This window comes from Panthera tigris, chromosome C2 (genome assembly GCF_018350195.1).
Source record: "Panthera tigris isolate Pti1 chromosome C2, P.tigris_Pti1_mat1.1, whole genome shotgun sequence".
In the NCBI taxonomy this organism is placed as follows: domain Eukaryota; kingdom Metazoa; phylum Chordata; class Mammalia; order Carnivora; family Felidae; genus Panthera; species Panthera tigris.
In genome coordinates, this window is record NC_056668.1 from 70,587,922 (window position 1) to 70,608,410 (window position 20,489).

The following is a 20,489-nucleotide window of genomic DNA, read 5'->3' on the forward strand; positions in this document are numbered from 1 at the left end:
AATTAACAGCAAAATTTACCAGGGCATGAATAATCTCATGTTTTACTGTGGACAGCATCCCAATAAACTCCTGAGGCTGGGTAGAGATCATATTTGGACACAGGTTAGCATATCCTGCTATTGGCCTGTTAAAATAGACATTGAATTTTTTATTATATTCCAGAAAAATCAGTATTATATTTACTAACTTATACTTTTCTAAAAAAAAAAAAAAAAACTGACCAGGTCAGAAAAATCTTTGCTAAATATCAAATATCATTTTATACCATAATATCTAACTCACTATCTTATACTTTCAAGACATATACCTTTGTTTTCCTATGGTGTGGCCAATTAGCACCTGTCCTCACAAAAGTAAAGTTAATGTACACTTAAATGTGAACTTGTAAAATATGTCAACATATACCAAAAGATAAGAATGGACTGAAAAACTTAAATTCTAACATGTTTTACTTGCAAAATCCATATCTGATTTCAGCATTTCACTACATTTATAGGCACATGGGATGAGCAGGTAGGTGGCGAGGGACGCTAGGTATACAATAGGATAATAAGCACATCATTCAGGTTGTTCAACCTTCTTATGCCCATCTTGCTATTCCCTTTCTCTGCCTGAACACTACCTTCATTCACATACAGATTTTTTATCTTCCCATCATCTTCTTTCATATTCTATACTTTCTAGAATCTATACAGTTCTATCACTTTCTGAGCCTAGAACCTGAGAGTCCAAGACCTGACTAGTACCCAATACAATTCAGTTAGTTACACCATGTACCTACCTGTCTTTCAAAAGCTGTGGCAAACAGACAACAGTAAGGACTCCAAAGTCCTTTCTCCCACCACTACCTCAACATTTTATCACAGAAATACCAAAAACTCACCAAAATGTAATCACCTTATACAAAGTAACATTTGCCTTAAGTAAAAAACATATGGTATATTTTGTTCATACTTGAAAACAACAGACTTACACTCAGAAAATAATTCACTTACCAAAACATTGCCACAGTGACCTCTAAAATATAAAATGGATATCACTGCCAGGCTTAAAACCCATCAGGGACTTCCTACAGCATTTAGAATAAAACATCCCTGTCTGCCTCTCCAATGCATTTCCTTTAGTTCTCATCTTCAAAAACAGCGTCCACTGAAGTGGCTTCTACTAAACAACAGGCACACATGGATTTTTCCTAACATAAGTCTTCCTCAAACTCTTTATCTGGCTGAAGCCCATCAATGTTCAGGTTACACCTAAAGTTTCACTCTTTCCAAGAGGCCGTCTGTGCTTAATTAATCTAAATTACGTTTCCCCCTTTGTTCTCTTTTATGCTATAGCACCCTTTTTTTCCCTATAAAGTATTGATCCTATTTTGAAATCACATTTATTTCTAAGTATATTTAATATCTGCCTGCCTCTGTAATTCCTATGTTCCATGAATGAGGCAGGTACATGGGTCTATTTTGTTCACTTAGTCTGCAAACACCATATTAGGCATTCAAGTATTCTTTGAATGAATTAATATGGCAGTTTTGAAGGAACGTTTCTCTTTCATCAAAAAGATTAAGAAAGAACAACTGCAGATACTGCTCTTTCTTCCAACATCAACATGCTCCTCAGAAAAAAACAATTCTTTTCCCAGATATATGAGTAGCTTCAATTTCACTGATACAAAGAACATTTACTCTTTTAGTTACTCATTTATATCAAATGTGAACCAAAAGCTAAAGTGCTTTAAGAAAACATAACAGCAGTGCAAAAAAACCTGAAATATGAAATTAGGTTATGGGATTCTCATCTGTGTGAAGATTCCTGTGCTGGATTCTCTCACCAAAAGACAACTAGATACTTTAGGTGTTTTCAGCATTGTCAGATGCTGAAAGGAGATGAACTACTCCAGACCCATCTCAACCTGGGATTTTATATTCCTGTCCCCATTTTCCAAAGGAAGCCATTCCCTTCCTAATACATAAGGTTCACTTTAATGTGTCTTTTAAGAAAAGTAGTAAAAGCTCATTGTAAAAAGTTATATATCCAAATAACATAGATATGTATAAAGAAAAACATGAAAATTCCAGTTTACAACCTACCCCCCTACAGAGGTAACTGCTACTAACAATTTGCCCAGAACTGAAGGGTTTCCCAGGATTTTCAGACACGGAAGTCTTGGCCAAACTGGGATGGTTGGCAATTGTAATTATTTCTTTTTCCTTAGCACATTCAAGTATGTGTAATACACACACACACACACACACACACACACTTAAACATGTAATCATATTATGTACATTGTTTTACAATATTCTTTGAAGCTCAACAGTATTTTGAAAATGAGATTGTGTGTGTGTGTGTGTGTGTGTTCACAATCCATACAGTTTAGTTCAAATTAAGATAACCACTATTTTGCAGCACCACCATTATGAAGGATTATTTCACAAAGACATCTACGTTAAGAAAGTATCTCATTTTATGAAGTAACTTAATTTATCATTCATTTAGCACTTCAAAATACCACATTTCCTGAGACATACTGAGACACTGTTAATTTTAAAATATCATAAGTTTAATTGTACCTTCTCAGGAAAAAAGGAACTCTATTAAACACATGTATTTTTATAAACACTGGTATGTGTGTGTATATATATATATATACATATATATATGTATACATATATATGTATGCAAAAACATAGCACTTTACTCAATCATTTGACTCTAAGCTTTCCCAACACTTAGAAGCTAATGATTTTTTAGATTTCAGATCATCAGTTACACAGCATCATGGTAATAGACTGTTCCTCATAATCCATGATGCTCATTTTGACCTCTTTACCACCTTTGGGACTGACAGTATAATTCTGTAGCATATACCAGTGTTTCCTTTGTATTGCCTACTTGGTTCAACTAATAATTTCATTTTTTTCCTTAAATGAATACACATCAATAGAAGTCAAACAGTTCTTTAAAGTCAGCTAGTCTTGATAGATAGAGGAACCTTCAAGACCTCAGCAATGGTCCTATGTACATATGAAATGGTCACGTTAATTCTCCTAAATTTGAGAATGTTACAATCTATTCTGACATACGACAATTTCTACTGCCTTTGATTTGTCTGGAGTGTGACAGGCAACCTTCTACATATATAATAACATTTCATTTCAAGCCTGCTTCACTTGGAAAATTTTTAAAAATCTTTTGTAAATAAATAAGAGGCCTCTAAATTTTTTAAGTGATAATTTATCTAAGTGAAGGACATGGCAAATTATAGGACAATTAGATAAATACTTATTTTAGCACAGAAGTGCTAAAATTAAAATTCAAATTGTTTCCTTAGAGAGCTATTTACTTCCAAAGAAAATTCTCTGGACAATACTTTTTCTTTAGAGTTGGTACTGACATTACTATATGAATAATAGTTCTATCACCTGACATTTTCTCCCCACTCCCCCATCCAAGCGCTGTACAGTTTCTTATTATTGGAGGCAATCTGGAAAATGCAAACTTCTTGTACTCTTAACACTTAGAACCTGTGTTAAGAGTTCCCATAATTAGGTCTTAGAGAATAAGTCTCTGGGGAAAGTTTACCTGTCCATTTTTGCTTCCTGCTGACAATAGGCTGCATAAGAGATGATGTTTTCACGGCTGCACCTCTCGGTGGCCAGAGCACCAACATATAGAACAAAGTCTGCATCCCGGACGCCTTCTTGGTCTTGCACACCTACTGCTAAACAGGACCACTTACCCCCACGGCAGACCCTGCATCTCTGCGCCATGGCAAGCAAAAGAAAATCAGACCAGAGACAAGATTAGCTGTAGGGACTTTTAATGTATAGTGAATCCAGACTCTAAATTCATATGATTTAACTTTTATTTATTATCCCTCAACTTTTGCCAAATCCATTCCTCCCTCTACTCAGTTCCTATCTCTAATTTTGAATTTGCTTCACTAAAATTTCTACTTTATGTAAAATGATTATAATCTACATATAATAAACATAATCTAATCCATAATGTTAATTAAAACAACTGTTATTTATAAAGGACAGCCAACCTGGACACAAAAAAAGACAGAAAAAGTTTTAAACTTTGAAACTAACTGACAATTACAATGGACTTCCTTGTACTTTTTTTTTCAACTTCCTGTAAATGTATAGTTATTTCAAAATTAACTAATAAAAACATTTTATCTATGGAAATATATTTTCTATTATAAAGTAATTAGTTAAAAATTCATATAATACAAACAAAAAGTTAGTCATCTTTACCTTTTAAAGATGAGTTTAAAGGTAAAGTCACCTCAACATTACCCTTAATTTCTAGTTTTCTAATCAATTCTGTGCCCTTGTAACATCTGCTTTTTAGAAAACTTCTCTCAAAGTTCTAAACAATTATAATTTCCAAATTTATAAATAAAAAAAAATCAGTGAATTGTGGGGGTTTTCTTAGGTGTAAGTGATGCTTATAAAGAAAAAAAAATCCCCATTTTATTACATTGTCTACTCTTATGTCTCTAACACATCTATTTATAATTACTTTAACCTATTAAAGTTGATGTTACATAAAGTTATGATCTTTAGCAGTGCCTGTATGACTCAGTCAGTTGAGCATCTGACTTTAGCTCAGGTCGTGATCTTAGGGTTCATGAGTTTGAGCCCAGCACTGGGCTCTCTGCTGTTAGCACAGAGCCTGCTTCAGATCCTGTCTCCCTCTCTCTCTGTCCCTGCCCTGCTTACTGTCTCTCTCAAAATAAATAAATAAACTTGAAAAAATTCTTTAAAAACAAAAAATTGTGATTTTTAAGCATTCTTTTCCATGATCACTCATGCATTAAAAAAAAAAAAAAAAAATCACAGGCTCTGTGCTGATGGCTCAGAGCCTGGAGCCTGCTTCTGATTCCGTGTTTCCCTCTCTGCCCCTCCTCTGCTCATGTTCTGTCTCTCTCTCTCAAAAATAAACTAAATTTAAAAAAAAAAATTTTTTTTTTAATCAGGCTCTCCCCCCGCCACCCCCAAGAAGATAAGTAGCAGAATTTGGAAAAGCCAAGAGAATTAAAAACAAACAAAAATACCTTAGAAAAAAAGCAAAGAATTGTGTCTTAAAATGTCTCTAAATTTCTTGGGAAAAAGGCTGGATATGTAATTAAGAAGTTGTTTTAATTTTCAAACATGTCCTTAAAACATTTTACACTGAAGAAATTTGAGAAAAGAAATGAAAGCTGAATAAGTTAGTTGTATTAGTGCCAAAATATAGGGGTCCAAAAAGCCTTACTGAGCTTCAAAAAACTTAATAAAAAATTACAAAGTAAACTTGAGTTAAACATATGCTTAATTTTGGTTACTAGCTAAATGTTCAGTAACACATTCATTTCTGGAAGTAGCTAGAGAACACAGTTCAACAGAGAAAAACAGCTATATCAATAATCATATTTTCATACTAACTTCAAAAAAAATTTTCTTTCAACGTTTACTTTTTGAGAGAGAGAGACAGAGCATGAGTGGGGGAGGGGCACAGAGAGAGGGAGACACAGAATCCGAAGCAGGCTCCAAGCTCTGAGCTGTTAGCACAGAGCCCCATGAGGGGCTCGAACTCATAGACTGTGAGATCATGACCTGAGTCGAAATTGGACGCCCAACCGACTGAGCCATTCAGGCACCCCAAATGTTTATTTATTTTTGAGAGAGAAAGAGAGAGCGTTGAATGGAGAGGGGCAGGGAGAGAGGGAGACACAGAATCTGAAGCAGGCTCCAGGCTCTGAGCTGTCAGCACAGAGCCTGACAAGGGGCTCGAACTCACAAACCATGAGATCGTGACCTGAGCCAAAGTCAGATACTTAACTGACTGAGCACCCAGGCACCCAATAATCATATTTTCAAATGCATATGTATAATAAATTGGTTTTCTTGTATACACATTTAAATTTTTTATCTTCATCCTGATAAGTAATATGTTTAATGTGAAAAATCAGATTATAAAAATATATAATTCTTCAAAGAAAAGCCCCAAACAATCCAATTCATAAAGAAAACCATTAATATTTTAGTATGTTTCCACATTCTTTAGTTCTTTAATTTTTTATTATATATGTACATACACTTTGTTTTTAATGTTTTTATTTCAGTTTTACTGTGTTAAATTGACTATAATTCTTAAATAAAATAGGTTAACTACACATACTGACTTATAACATTTTTTTCCATTTAAGAGCGTAAATATCTTTCCAAGTCTACAGAGATCTACTTCATTCTTTAACAGTTGCATAGTACTCCATTACAGAATTATACCATAATTTAATACCAATATAGGCATATTTATAATTTTGTAAAAAATATCTTTGAATATACATTGCACAGTTATAAGTATTTTTATGGAATATGTTTCTGAATTGGGTTGAAGCATATCATACATATTTTTTATTTTAAGAGCTAATGTCAAATTGCCCTGCAAAAATACTAAGGTATATACCTCCTAGATGATATTTTGGAAGACATGGGCACCTGGGTGGCCCAGTCAGTTAAGCATCCGACTCTTGGTTTCAGCTCAGGTCATGATCTCATGGTTCATGGGCTGGAGCCCCTCATGGGGCTCTGTGCTGACAGTGTGGAGCCTGCTTGGCATTCTTTCTCTCTCCCTCTCTTTCTGCCCCTCCCCTGCTTGCAATCTGTCTCTCAAAATAAATAAACTTAAAAAAAAAAAAGATATTTTGGAAGACAAAGTTCTAAGCTGAAATGATTCAGCAGTCCCAGAGATAAGATAAATGGAAAAAAGAAAAAAAATTAAAGAAGATATTATCAAATTAATACGAAAACCAATGAAAGAATAAAATTAGCTAACTAAAATACTTTTGGTAATGAAGAATAAAGCTTTCAAACTTAAGTCTATAAAAATTTCTTGGTGACACAGATTGAAAATCTCCATTTCTCAGTTCATCCTAAAGAGTAAAAACACTGCTAGGAGTAGGTTTGATTACCTGGAGGTGTTCCTCAGGCACTATAACTGGGCCGCATTTTGTATGCTCTGCAAATTCCCCAGTACAGTATCTATGGGGATCATTTTCCTTCTGGTGTTGGTTTGTTGCACGTTGTCTTTAGTTCATTTGTACATCAAAATTTAATTACAAAAAAAAAAAAAAAGAAGTTCACAGCAGTTAAAAACATTGTAAAAAGCCTAGTTGCAAGATTAGTTTATTAATAAGGATTACTATTTTAGTTAGAAAAGTGGACTAAGAAAGAATTTGGGTTCCATGGGAAATCCTCCTAGCCTGGGTTTTCAGACCCCCAAATACTTCATAAGCTAATACTATAGACACATGAGGGAAGAAAGAGATATGGCAAACAGGGGACAACTACACCTTAGGATAAGATCCAGCAGATCATAAAAGAAAATCAAGAAAAGAGGGGTGCCTGGCTGGCTTAGTCGGTGGAGCATGCAACTCGATCTCAAGGTTTTGAGTTCAAGCCCTATGTTGCAAGATTTCTTAAAAATAAAAAAAATCTTGGGGCCCCTAGGTGGCTCAGTTGGTTATGTGTCTGACCCTGGATTTCAGCTTAGGTCATGATCTCATGGTTTGTGGGTCTGAGCCCTTCATCTGGCTCCACACTGACAGCACGGAGTCTGCTTGGGATTCTCCCTCTCCCTATCTCTCTGGCCTTCCCTTGCTCATTCTCTCTCTCTCTCTCAAAATAAAAAAAAATCAGGGAAAGAATGATTACCTAACAGGTGCTTTATTATTCCTTTTAAATACCTTGCAGTTTGGTCTCTAAGGACAAACATAATAAAATATTCTAGTATGAGTTTCATAATTTGCCATACTGGTAGAATGGGGAGGTCAGAGTACTAAGCAACTGAAGAAAATGACGTGTACTTAATGTGACATACCTGCTAAGTAAGATAGTGCCCGCAGGTCTACGAACCTGAAAAGTCTTCTCCAAATAAGAAATAGCTTGTGGAAAAAGTTTGTTCTAAATAAAAGTTGGGAAAAAAAGTTAGAGTTATAGTTAAAGGACAAATTATATTTAAAACAAGTATAGGATAGGATATTAACAACTGAGGGGAAAAAAGAGAAAAACCTTACAATTCTGGAATACTGATTTAGTCAAAGGTTGCGTAGTAAGGGGCAGGGGAGAGAATGAGTCTAGGAGCAAAGGAATTTCCTTATTTTCTAGTTGAGTTTGGGGAGAGAACACTAAGTGAAAAATTCCTTCCCTATCTCTACTTAAGTAGAATTAGAAAATATAAATCTCAATTATTAATCTAAATTACTTCAAATCTGAGACTGATTAGGTGATTCTAACAGTAAGGAATTTATGTTAGGAAATCTTATGTTTAGAAGATCCATTTCAATCTCACCAATTTCTGTGGCCCATAAGGAATCGGCCTAATGTGTATGTGTGACTCTGTAACAGTTAAGAAACTGTGGAGGTTAGCACCTCTAAAGACAACTTTAGCATATCATATAATCAGATAAACCCATCTTCAGGAGAATGAGTATTTCCACCAAGAAAATGGTGTTCTCAATGTATTTCAAAAAAATTTTTTTTCAACCTAGGTTCAGCATGTTCTCCTCCCAAAACATAAGAGAACAAGTAAGAAAACAAGAAGACTGATTTATTATCAAATTATAAAATAAGAAGACTAGTTCAGCATCAAATAAGGACAAAACTTTGATGAGGGGTGCCTGGGTGGCTTAGTTGGTTAAGCATGTGACTTCTGCTCAGGTCATGAGCTCACAGCTTGTGAGTTCAAGCCCCACGCTGGGCTCTGTGCTGACAGCTCAGAGCCTGGAGTCTGCTTCAGTTTCTATGTCTCCCTCTCTCTCTCCCCATCCCCTGCTCATGCTTTGTCTTTTTCTCTCAAAAATAAATAAAACATTAAAAAAATGAAAAAAGTTTTGATGAGTGCATCATAAAGATGCCTTTGAAGAAATGATAAATACATTCATTACCAACACTTTTTATTCATTCACAAAACAGAAATGTATAAATTTATTTTTTTAAGTACAATTTATATACAATAAAATGCACCCATTTTAAGTATCAAATTCAAGTCATGAGTATTTATTACATACCTTTACAAGGTATCTTTTCTCAGGGAGCAACCTGAAAATGAAGACATGAAACATTAAGAATTGCCATGCTGGAGCACAGCACTGTCTCATTTGTTTAGAATATACCTGGCAGGGGCCCCAAGGAATGCTTTGTAGAAGGATCTAGTATCAGTCCCCCAAAATCTCAATTTACCTCAATAAGCATTTGAATTAACTCTGTACCAAAGCAAAACACTAGGCATGATCATGTTATCTCATTCATTTGGGAAATAAAGGATAAGGAAAGACATCAAATACTCCTCATAGCTCTTTATACACTATTACAGATTCATAACTTATGTGTTTTCTGGACCTCTCTTATGCTAAATGAAAAATTACACCATCATTCCTCTGGCTAATAATTTTGTAAATGTTCTTATGGCATGTATCAGTTCTTCCTTTTATTTTTCCTCCAAGTACTCATGAGGAGTTGCCTTCTTTTATTTATTTTTATTTTTTTTTTTTTATTAATTTTTTAATTTACATCCAAGTTAGTTAGCATATAGTGCAACAATGATTTCAGGACTAGACTCCTTAATGTCCCTTACCCATTTAGCCCATCCCTCCTCCCACAACCCCTCCAGCAACCCTGTTTGCTCTCTATATTTAAGAGTCCCCTGTTTTTATATTATTTTTGCTTCCCTTCCCTTATGTTCATCTGTTTTGCATCTTAAAGTCCTCATAGGAGTGAAGTCACATGATACTTGTCTTTCTCTGACTAATTTCGCTTAGCATAATACCCTCTAGTTCCAACCATGTAGTTGTAAATGGCAAGATTTCATTCTGCTTGATTGCTGAGTTATACTCCATTGTATATATATACCACATCTTCTTTATCTGTTCATCTGTTGATGGACACTTGGGCTCTTCCCATACTTTGGCTATTGTTGATAGTGCTGCTATAAACATTGGGGTGCATGTGCCCCTTTGAAACAGCACACCTGTATCCCTTGGATAAATACCTAGTGCAATTGCTGGGTCATAGCATAGTTCAGTTTTTAATTTTTTGAGGAAGAGGAGTCTTCTAGGTGTGTACTGACCACATCCAAGTAGATCCACATCTGTTCTGTTTAAATTATTCATAACATACAGATTTTAATCATATCCCATGGCCTTTATCTTTTCAGACTAAAAAGCATTTTTAGCTTAATTCCATCTTGAAGGTGCATTAGCACATAGCTCCATCTATGGATCTTCTGGATGAAAATATCTTTAAAAGTTTGATTCTTAGTTTTAAAAAGACAAAATAATGGCGTACTTACTCATCAATACTTTTATCATAGACAGTCTTGATTCTTAAATGTTCATCAACATCTCTTTTTACAACATGATTTGCCTTAAGATGAACCTTATTTATGACCTGAAAAAAGAACATATGTGAAAAATTTTTAAAAAGGTATTGTATAGATTAGCCAATTGAGATTCTCACTTAAAATTAATGAACTAAATTTCAAGTGTAATACCCAGAAAAATAAAAGAATAAACAAAGAGATATTTCATGTTCATGGATAGGAAGAATCAATAATGTCAGGATGTCAGTTCTTCCCAATTTGATCTATATAGATTCAATGCAATCCAAATCAGAATCTGAGCAAGTTATATTGTGGAAATCAACAATCTGATTCTAAAGTTTATAAGGAGAAGCATAAGACCCAAAATAACACAATGTTGAAGGAAAAGAACAAAGTTGGAAGACTAATATAATCTGACTTGAAGATTTACTATAAAGCTACAGTAATCAGACATGTGGTACTGACAATAGAGAAGACAAATATTTACTGTAGCATTATTTAATACAGCCAAGATATGGTGCAGTGGCACAGGAGCAGGCCAAGATCGGTTGGCGGGCCACAGAGGGAGCATAGTGTTCTTGGCACTGTGCTTGGTGTTATTGTTCCTGGCCAGGGACTTAGCAGTCTCTCTGGACTCTTCTGAATTCTGAGTCTGGCCAACCTTCAGAATTCAGAACACCAAACTGCAACCAGTATAAACTACCAGGATGTCCCAGAGACTTTAGCCCTATATATGGAAGCAACATGCCCACTCATCCCAAAGAATGTAGTCTGTGCATGAAAATCAGGGAAGATGGTCATGATACTAAAATAATCCAGAGTGGGCTATGTTGATGGAGCAGTTTATAGAAGAGAACTTGGAGAAACCATCTTCAACAGTATGCTAAATTAATTCCATCTTCCCTTTTTCTCTTTCCTATGTTCCTTTGTATGGGATTTATTAGCCCGCATTTTCTGAGAGGAGGTGTGGAAGATAGCTATGTGCAGTGACAGATAATTAAAGCAAACACAAAAAATCCTTGTTTCTTGCCTTTGCCCCCTGAATTAAACTTACTGCCCAGGTGAATTGTGCATTGCTTTATTTAGTTGGGATAAAATCAGCATTGTATTCAAGTAAAAAAAAAAAAAAAATACCCAAGATATGGAAGCGGCCCAAGTGTCCACCAACAGATGAACAGATAAATAAGATGTGGTATTACACAATGGAATATTACTCAGTCATAAAAAAAGAATTAAATCTTGCCATTCATGACAACATGGAGAGACCTAGAGGGTATTATGCTAAGTGAAATAGGTCAGACAGAGAAAGACAACATGATTTTACTTATATGTGGAATTTAAAAAAAAACAAAAAAAACCATACTCATAAATACAGAGAACTGGTAGTTGCCAGAGGAGAGGGAGATGGGCAAAATAGGTGAAGGGGATAAAGAGATACAAAGTTCCAGTCATAAAATATACAAGTCACAGGGATGAAAAGCACAGCACAGGGAATATAGTCAATAATACTGTAATAACATTGTATAGTGACAGAGGGTAACTACATTTATTTTGGTGAGCATTTTGTAATGTATGTAATTGTCAAGTCACTATGTTGTACACCGAAAACTAGTATTATACATCAACTGTCTTTTAATTAAAATTTTTTTAAAAGGAAAAAAAAATAGGGTGCCTGGGTGACTCAGTTGGTTAAGCGTCTGACTTCGGCTCAGGTCATGATCTCACAGTTTGTGAGTTCAGTGCTGACAGCTCAGAGCCTGGAGCCTGTTTCACATTCTGTGTTTCCCTCTCTCTCTGCCCCTCCCCTACTCACACTCTGTCTGTCTGTCTGTCTCTCTCTCTCTCTCAAAAATAAACATTAAAAAAAAATTTTTTTTAAAAGGAAAAAAATAGACCAATGGATCGATGGAACAGAAAAGAGAGCCCACAAATAGGCCCACATAAATAGAGTCAATTGATATTTGACAAAGGAGCAAAGGTAATATAATGGAGCAAGTCAGTCTTTTCAACAAATGGTACTAAACAACTAGACATCCACATTAAAAAAAAAAAAAAAAAGAAGAAGAAGAATCTGTGGGACCTGGATGGCTCAGTTGTTAAGTGTCAAACTCTTGATTTTGGTTAGGGTCATGATCTCCTGTTTGGTGAGATCTAGTCCCGCATCAGGCTACATGCTGACAGCACAGGGTATGCTTGGGATTCTCACTCTCCCTCTGTCTCTGCTCCTCCCCTGCACATGCATGCGCTTGCTCTTTCTCAAAAATAAAAATTTTTTTGAAACTAAAAAAAAACTTCATATTCTTCCCAAAAATTAATTCAAGATGAATTAGACACCTAAATGTAAAATGCAAAACTATAGGGGTGCCTGGCTTCCTCACTTGGTGGAGCATATGACTCTTGATCTCAGGGTTTTAAGTTCAAGTCCCATGTTGGGTACAGAAATTACTTAAAAATAAAATCTTTAAGGGGCACCTGGGTGGCTCAGTTTGTTGAGCGTCCAACTTCGGCTCAGGTCATGATCTCATGGTTCATGGGTTCGAGCCCCACATCAGGCTCTCTGTGCTGTCAGCTGGAGCCTGGAGCCTGCTTCAGATTCTGTGTCTCCCTCTCTCTTTGTCCCTCTCCTGCTTGTGCTCTCTCTCCCTCTCAAAAATAAACATTAACAACAATTAAAATAATAATAATAATAAAATAAAATATTTATTAAAAAATAAAATGCAAAACTATAAAACTCTTAGAAGATACCATAAGAGAAAACATAGACGAAACATAGTTTGGCAATGGCTTTTTAGATACATCACTAAAGGAATGATCCAAGAAAGAAATAATTGATGTATTCAACTTTATTAAAACTAAAAACTTACGCTCTATGAAAGATAACATAAAGAGAAGAAGACAAGCCACAGAAAATATTTGCAAAAGACACATTTGATAAACGACTATTACACACAAAATATACAAAGAACTCAACATTAAGAACACGAACAGCTCGATTAAAAAATGGGCAAAAGAGGGGTGTCTGGCCGGCTCAGTCAGTAGAGCAGAGCACGTGACTCTTGCCCTCAGGGTCATGAGTTTGAGCCCCACATTGGGCATAGAGATTACTTAAGAAAAATACACAAAAGATCTGGACACTTCAGAAAAGATATGCAGATGGCAAACATTCATATGAAAAGATGCTCCATATTATGTCATCAGGGGAATGCAAATTAAAACAATAATGAAATACTACTACACATCTACTAGAATGACCACAGAACAACCTCAAATGCTGACAAGGATGTGGAGCAACAGGAACTCTCTCATTCATTGTTGGTGGGAATGCAAAATGGTACAGCCAATTTGGAAGACAGTTTGGCAGTTTCTTATAAAATGAAACACACTCTTACCATTACAACTGAACAACTGAGCTCTTTGGTATTTACTCAAATGAGTTAAAAACTATGTACAAAATGTCTGTACACAGAAAACCCGTACACAGATTTTTTAAAATATTTATTTTTGGGAGAGCACAAGTGGGAAAGGGGCAGAGAGAGGGGAACAGAGGATCTGAAGCAGGCTCTGTGCTGACAGGCTGACAGCAGCAAGCCTGATGTGGGGCTTGAGCTCACAAACCACAAGATCATGATATGAGCCGAAGTCAGACGTTCAGCTGAGCCACTCAGGTGCCCCTGTACACAGATTTTTATAGCAGCTTTATTCATAACTGCTACAACTTAGAAGTAGCCAAAATGTCCCCCAGTATGCTAACAGATAAACTGTGGTACATCCAAATGATGGAATATTATTTAGAGCTAAAAAGATGAAATATTAAGCTATGAAAAGACATAGAAAAACCTTGAGTACATAATACTAAGTGAAAGAAGCCAATCTGAAAAAGTGACATACTGTATGATTCCAACTATATGACATTCTGGAAAAGGGAAAACTATGGACACAGTAAAAAGATCAGCATTTGCCAGGAGGTAAGGGTGGGAAAAGATATGAATAGATAAAGCACAGAGGATTTTTAGTGCAGTATAAATACCCTGTATGATACTATAACAATGAGTACATTTCATTATACATTTATCCAAACCCATGGAATGTAACCCATCAAGAGTGAATCATAATGTGAACTATGAATTCTGAGTGATTATAATGTGCCAATACAGGTTCATCAATTATAACAAAAGTACCACTCTGGTTAGGGATGTTGATAATGGGGGAGACAATGCATGTGAGGGGGAACAGGGTATTTGGGAAATCTCTGTACCTTCTTATCAGTTCTGCAAAACTAAATCTGCTCTAAAAAGTAGTATTTAATTTAAAAAAAAAAAAAAAGGAGACCAGAGACAATGGAATAAAGAGTTAAATGCTAAAGAAAGTCAATATCTAAAGAGACTACCCTTCTAAAATGAAGAGGATATAAATATATTTCAGATTAATAAAAATTAAGAGAATTTACCATCAGCACTACATTCATTTCCTGCATCTAAAGGAAGTTCTTCATGGTCATGGAAATGACACTAGATGGCACCCTGGATCTTGTATTAGTTCAGGCTGCTATAATAGAATACCATAAACTGGGTGGTATTATAAACATCAGAAATACATTTCTCAGTTTTGGAGACTAGTAAGTCCAAGATCAAAGTGTATAAAGATTGGGTATCTGGTGAGGGCCCCCTTCTTGTTTCATAAGGCCATATTCTTTCTGTGTCCTTTGGCACAAGTGGCAAAGGAGCTCTCTGGGGTCTCTTTCATAAGAGTATTAATTCCATTCCTTATGGCTCTGCTCCCATGACCTAATCACCTACCAAAGATCCCACCTCTGAATCATCACTTTGGGAGTTAGGATTTCAACATAAATTTTGGAGGGGGCACAAACATTCTCTTTTGCTTGTCTGGGAACCTTAATGGTAATCAGTTACCTACAATGATATAAAATTTCCCTAAGTGATAAGGTAGGCTCATTATGCCTGAAGTATTAATAGAAATAATATAGTTTATGCTGAACAGCTGGTTTATTCCTCAGAATCTGGAATTTTAGTGACTAAAATTGTGCCTACATAACCAATCTCATATAAAAACCCTGGACACCCAGGGTCAGATGAGCTTCACATTTTGTGCTTGTTACAAGTTACAGCTAAAGGAATTAAGCATGTCCTATATGACTCCTCTAGGACAGAACTCTTATAAGCTTGTGCCTGGTTTCCTCCAGTCTTTGCTTCATGAGCCTTTTTGCTGATTATGCTTTGTATCCTTTCACCGTAATAAAACTTAGCTGTGAGTACAACTATATACTGAGTCCTGTGAGTCCTCTGGCAAATCACTAAACCTTGAGGTGGTCTTAGAGACTCTCAACACAATTGTACACACATTTCTTTTCATTTCTTTCAAGACATTAACTCAAAGCTAAAATTATAAAATTGTAATTGTGATATTTATAATATATGCAGAGGTAATATATATTACAACAATAGCAAAATAGTGGAATCTAACACAGAAAACAAATGAATAAACCATGAGCAGAATCAGACATAGAAATACAGAAAACAAACTGACGGTTGCCACGGGGAAAGTGGGTGAAGGGATTGGTAAAATGGGTGAAGGAGAGTAGAAGATACAGGTTTCCAGTTATAGAATCTATAAGTCACAGGAATAAAAGGTACAACATAGGAAATATAGTCAGTGGTATTCTAGTAACGCTGTATGGGGACAGATGGTAGCTATGCTTGTGGTGAGCTCAGTATAAGGTATAAGCTTGTTGAATCACACCTGAAACTAATATAACATTGTGTCAACTATCTATATTTAAATTAAAAGGGGCCACTTGGCTGACTCAGTAGAGCATGCGATTCTTTTTTTGTTTTAATTTATTTTTTAATTTAAATCCAAGTTAGTTAACATACAGTGTAATAATGATTTCAGGGAGCATGTGGTTCTTTAAAAAAATTTTTTTTTAATGTTTATTTTTGACAGAGAAAGAGAGAGTGCAAACAAACGCGCACATGAGTTGGGGAGGGGCAGAGAGAGAGGGAGACCCAGAATCCAAAGCAGGCTCCAGGCTCTGAGCTGTCAGCACAGAGCCTGACGAGGGGCCCAAACTCACAAACTGTGAGATCATGACCTGAGCTGAAGTTGGATGCTCAACCGACTGAGCCACCCAGGCACCCCAAGGAGGATGTGATTCTTGATCACAGGGTTGTGAGTTCAAGCCCCATGGTGGGTATAGGGATTACTTAAAAATAAAAATCTTAAAAAAAAAAAAAAATAGCAAAATGACCAGGGTGTAAAGGAAACTATAGTGTTAAAAAGTTCCTATATTTAACATGAATATTATCATAAATACAAGATACCTATTGTAATCATTTAGCACAAATACTCAAAAATATATCACATTTTATTGTAGGTTAATTACACCTCAATTTAAAAAGTAAAGCAAAGTGGAGCACCTGGGTGGCTCAGTTGGTTGAGCATCTGACTCCTGAATTTGTCTCAGGTTATGATCTCATGGGTTCATGGGATTGAGCCCTGTCTCAGCTCTGCACTGATAGCATGGAGCCTGCTTGGGATTCTCTCACTCTTGCATGCACTCTCTTTCTCTCTCCTCTCCCACTCACATGCACTCTGTCTCTCTCTCTCAAAATAAATAAACATTAAAAAAGAAAAAGAAAAACAAAGAGATATAGCTAAAAAGTCAACAGATCAAAATAGAAAACTAATGGCAAAACAGAGGAAACAAAAAAGTGAAACAAAAAGAAAACAAACAGCTAAACTGCAGACCCAAATCCAACCATGTCAATAATCACATTAAATGTAAGTAGACTGAACATTCCTGTTAAAAAGCAGAGATTGTCAGACTAAGTAACAGAGCAAGATCCAACTATTTGCTATTTGTAAGAAACCCATATTAACTATAAAAACATAAAAGAGTTGAAAGTATAAGAATGGGAAAAAGGCATATTATGTAAACATTAATAAAAACAAAGCCAGAGTGGCTATATTAGTATCAGACAAAGTATATTTCAAAACAAGGAATATTAGCAGGGATGAAGAAAAGGATAATACTTAGTGCTAAATGGGTCAATTCAACAAGAAAATATAACAATCTAAAATGTGTAAACACCTGGAGCATTGGATGGCTCAGTTGGTTAAGCGTCTGACTCTTGGTTTTGGCTCTGGTCATGATCTCATGTCTTCATGGGTTTGAGGCCCACACTGGGCTCTGTGTTGGCAGTGCAGAGCCTTCTTGGGATTCTCTCTCTCTCCCTCTCTCTCTCTGCCCCTGCCCCACTTGTACTCTCCCTGTCTCTCTCAGCATAAACTTTAAAAAATAAAATAAAATGAAAAGTGTAAACACCTAACATCACAGCTTCATACTACATGAAGCAAAAACTGAAAGATGAAAGACCGACAAATCCACAATTATAGCTGGAGACTTAAACACTCTTATCTCAGTAATCAATACAGACCAGAAGATAAAATCAGTAAGGATATAGGAGATCTGCATAGCACAAAAACTAACTTGACTGAACTGACATTTATGGAACACTTGTCCCCACAATAGTGGAATGTGCATTCTTCTCAAGTGTATATGCAACATTCACCTAAACAGATCACATTTTGGGCTATAAAACAAACCTTAAGAAATATAAAAAACCTGAGGCATCTGGGTGGCTCAGTTGGTTAAGCATCCGACTTGGCTCAGGTCATGATCTCACAGTTTATGAGTTCGAGACCCACATGGGGCTCTCTGCTGGAGCCTGCTTCGGATCCTCTGTCTCCCTCTCTCTGCCCCTCCCCTGCTCTCACTTGAGCTCCCAAAAATAAACAAACACCTCTTAAAAATATATTTAAAAACCCGAATCATACAAAGTATGTTCTCTACCCATAACAAAATTAAACTAGAATGCAATTACAGAAAGAAAACTGGGAAACCCCCTAATGTTTGAAGATAAAACAACAAACTAAATCCTTGAGTTGAAGAGGAAGTCACAAAAGAGTTAGGAAATATTTTTATAAAGACTTTACCTTTAAGTAATCTCTACACTGATCAGGGGGGCTTGAACTCAACAACCACAAGATCAAGAGTCGCATGTTCTATGGGCTAGGCCAGCCAAGTGCCCCTAGAAAATATTTTTAGATGAACGAAAAGAGGGGCGCCTGGGTGGCGCAGTCGGTTAAGCGTCCGACTTCAGCCAGGTCACGATCTCACGGTCCGTGAGTTCGAGCCCCGCGTCAGGCTCTGGGCTGATGGCTCGGAGCCTGGAGCCTGTTTCCGGTTCTGTGTCTTCCTCTCTCTCTGCCCCTCCCCCGTTCATGCTCTGTCTCTCTCTGTCCCAAAAATAAAATAAAAAAAAAAAAAACAAAAAACAAAAAAACGTTGAAAAAAAAAAAAAAGATGAACGAAAAGAAAATTATAGCAAATTAATATTTGTGGGATACAGCTAAAGCAGTGTTTAGAGGAAAATTTGTACCTTTAAATACTTACATTAGGGGAAAAAACCCTCAAATTAATGGTCTAAGCTTCCTAAAAAACTAGAAAAAGAACAAATTACTCTCAAAGAGAGCAGAATAAAGAGCAGAAATCAATTAAATGGAAAACAGAAAAAGAGAAATCAATAAAACCAAGAGCTGTCTTTGAGAAGTCTTCTGAGAAGACTATTACAAGTGATAAACCTCTAAACCGATCAAAAGAAAGAGAACACCAATTACCTATATCAAGAATGAAACAGGAGACATTGCTACAGACTTTACAGACTGTGTTACTGTGACTTACAATAAGATGTATTTGGTTTTTGTCCCACTTCTGGCACAGAACTCCTAAACTTGGAATTTCCTAAATGATGAGAGTGATAAAGCTGTCTTGTTATGTTAATGAAATTGCTTTGGGAAAGCACCTAAGGATAGGGACCAGTTGCCAGTAGGGCCAACCATGGGATTAGAGGTCTCCATCTCCTCCTCGAGCTACAGATTGAGTTGAATCACTAATGGTTAATGATTTATTAATTTTTAAAAATATTTATTTGTTGAGAGAGAGCAAGCGAGCACAAGAGTGTGAGTGGGAGAGGGGTAGGGAGAGGGGGAGAGAAAGAATCACAAGCAGCCTCCCCATTGTCAGTACAAAGCCCAACGTGAGGCTCTATCTTACCTGAGCTGAAATCAAGAGTAGAGTGCTTACCAATTGAGACACCCAGCCCCACCCCCCACAATGGCTGACCATTTAATCTACCAATGTCTCTGTAATCAAGCCTCTATAATACCCAAAAGGATGGGGTTTGTAGAGTTTCCTGTTGGTGAACATTGTTAACCTTAAAAATAAAACTGCTGGTTATTTTACCAGCAAAAACTGGTTTATTTGGGAATAGCAGAGAATTGCAATCAGGGACAAGCAAGCTACAACAAAACCATAGGCAAGTCTGAAGAACAAAGGAGAGGAATACTCTTTTATAGAGAAAAAAAGGAAACTGGGGGGCTGTTATAAGCAAAATGTCCACTGGAATAAACTGGGATTTTGAAGTATACATTGGTTGAGTTGTGACAGTCTCTCTTTGGCTGGGCTATTGCCAGGGAAAGAAGAAAACATTTTTCCTCTCGCTGCGATAGTGAAGAAATATCCATATGCAAGGTCCACCACTTCCTGTTGGGTCTGCAATTGACAATGAGTGGTAGGACATGATGGCTCCCTCTAAATGAGGTTTACTTTTATTAATTTTTACACCATGTAGAGATTCCTGGAGAGTGGAATGCTCTGATAGTGTAGAAACTACTCGCCCTTTCTCCATACCTTACCCTAAGCATCTCTTCCATCTAGTTGTTCTTGAGTTACACTTTTTATAATAAACTAGTAATCTAGTAGTAAATTTTTTCTCTGAGTTTTGTGAGCTGCTCTAGCAAATTAATCAACCCCAAGGAGAGGGTTGTTGGAAGCTCCAAACTATAGTCATTTGGTCAGAAGCTCAGGTGACAACCTGGACTTATGATTGGTGTCTGAAATGGTGGTTTGGGGGGCCAGTCTTGCTTCGTAGTGCGTGGAAAAACCCCCACACACTGGAATTCATACCCAAATTTTTTACAGACATTTAAAATATCAAAAGAAAATATTTTTAAAAACCTTACATCCATAAATTTG

The 20,489-nt window shown here is 36.2% G+C and overlaps 1 protein-coding gene across 6 annotated transcripts in view; it reads right to left on the minus strand.

Annotated features, from left to right (window-relative positions):
- The window catches only part of LMLN (leishmanolysin like peptidase), a 91,888-nt gene that overhangs the window by 65,295 nt on the left and 6,104 nt on the right, over window positions 1–20,489 (minus strand). For all 6 annotated transcript variants that reach the window (XR_006222122.1, XM_042998765.1, XM_042998766.1 and 3 more), the window contains exons 2-7: window positions 10,346–10,443; window positions 9,066–9,096; window positions 7,877–7,959; window positions 6,969–7,083; window positions 3,587–3,765; window positions 20–125 (exon numbers count right to left, since the gene is read on the minus strand). Coding sequence is in view for 5 of the 6 variants with exons in the window: in XM_042998765.1 (XP_042854699.1) it covers window positions 20–125; window positions 3,587–3,765; window positions 6,969–7,083; window positions 7,877–7,959; window positions 9,066–9,096; window positions 10,346–10,443 (612 nt within the window). In the remaining variant the exon portion in view is untranslated. The remainder of the gene's footprint in view (window positions 1–19; window positions 126–3,586; window positions 3,766–6,968; window positions 7,084–7,876; window positions 7,960–9,065; window positions 9,097–10,345; window positions 10,444–20,489) is intronic.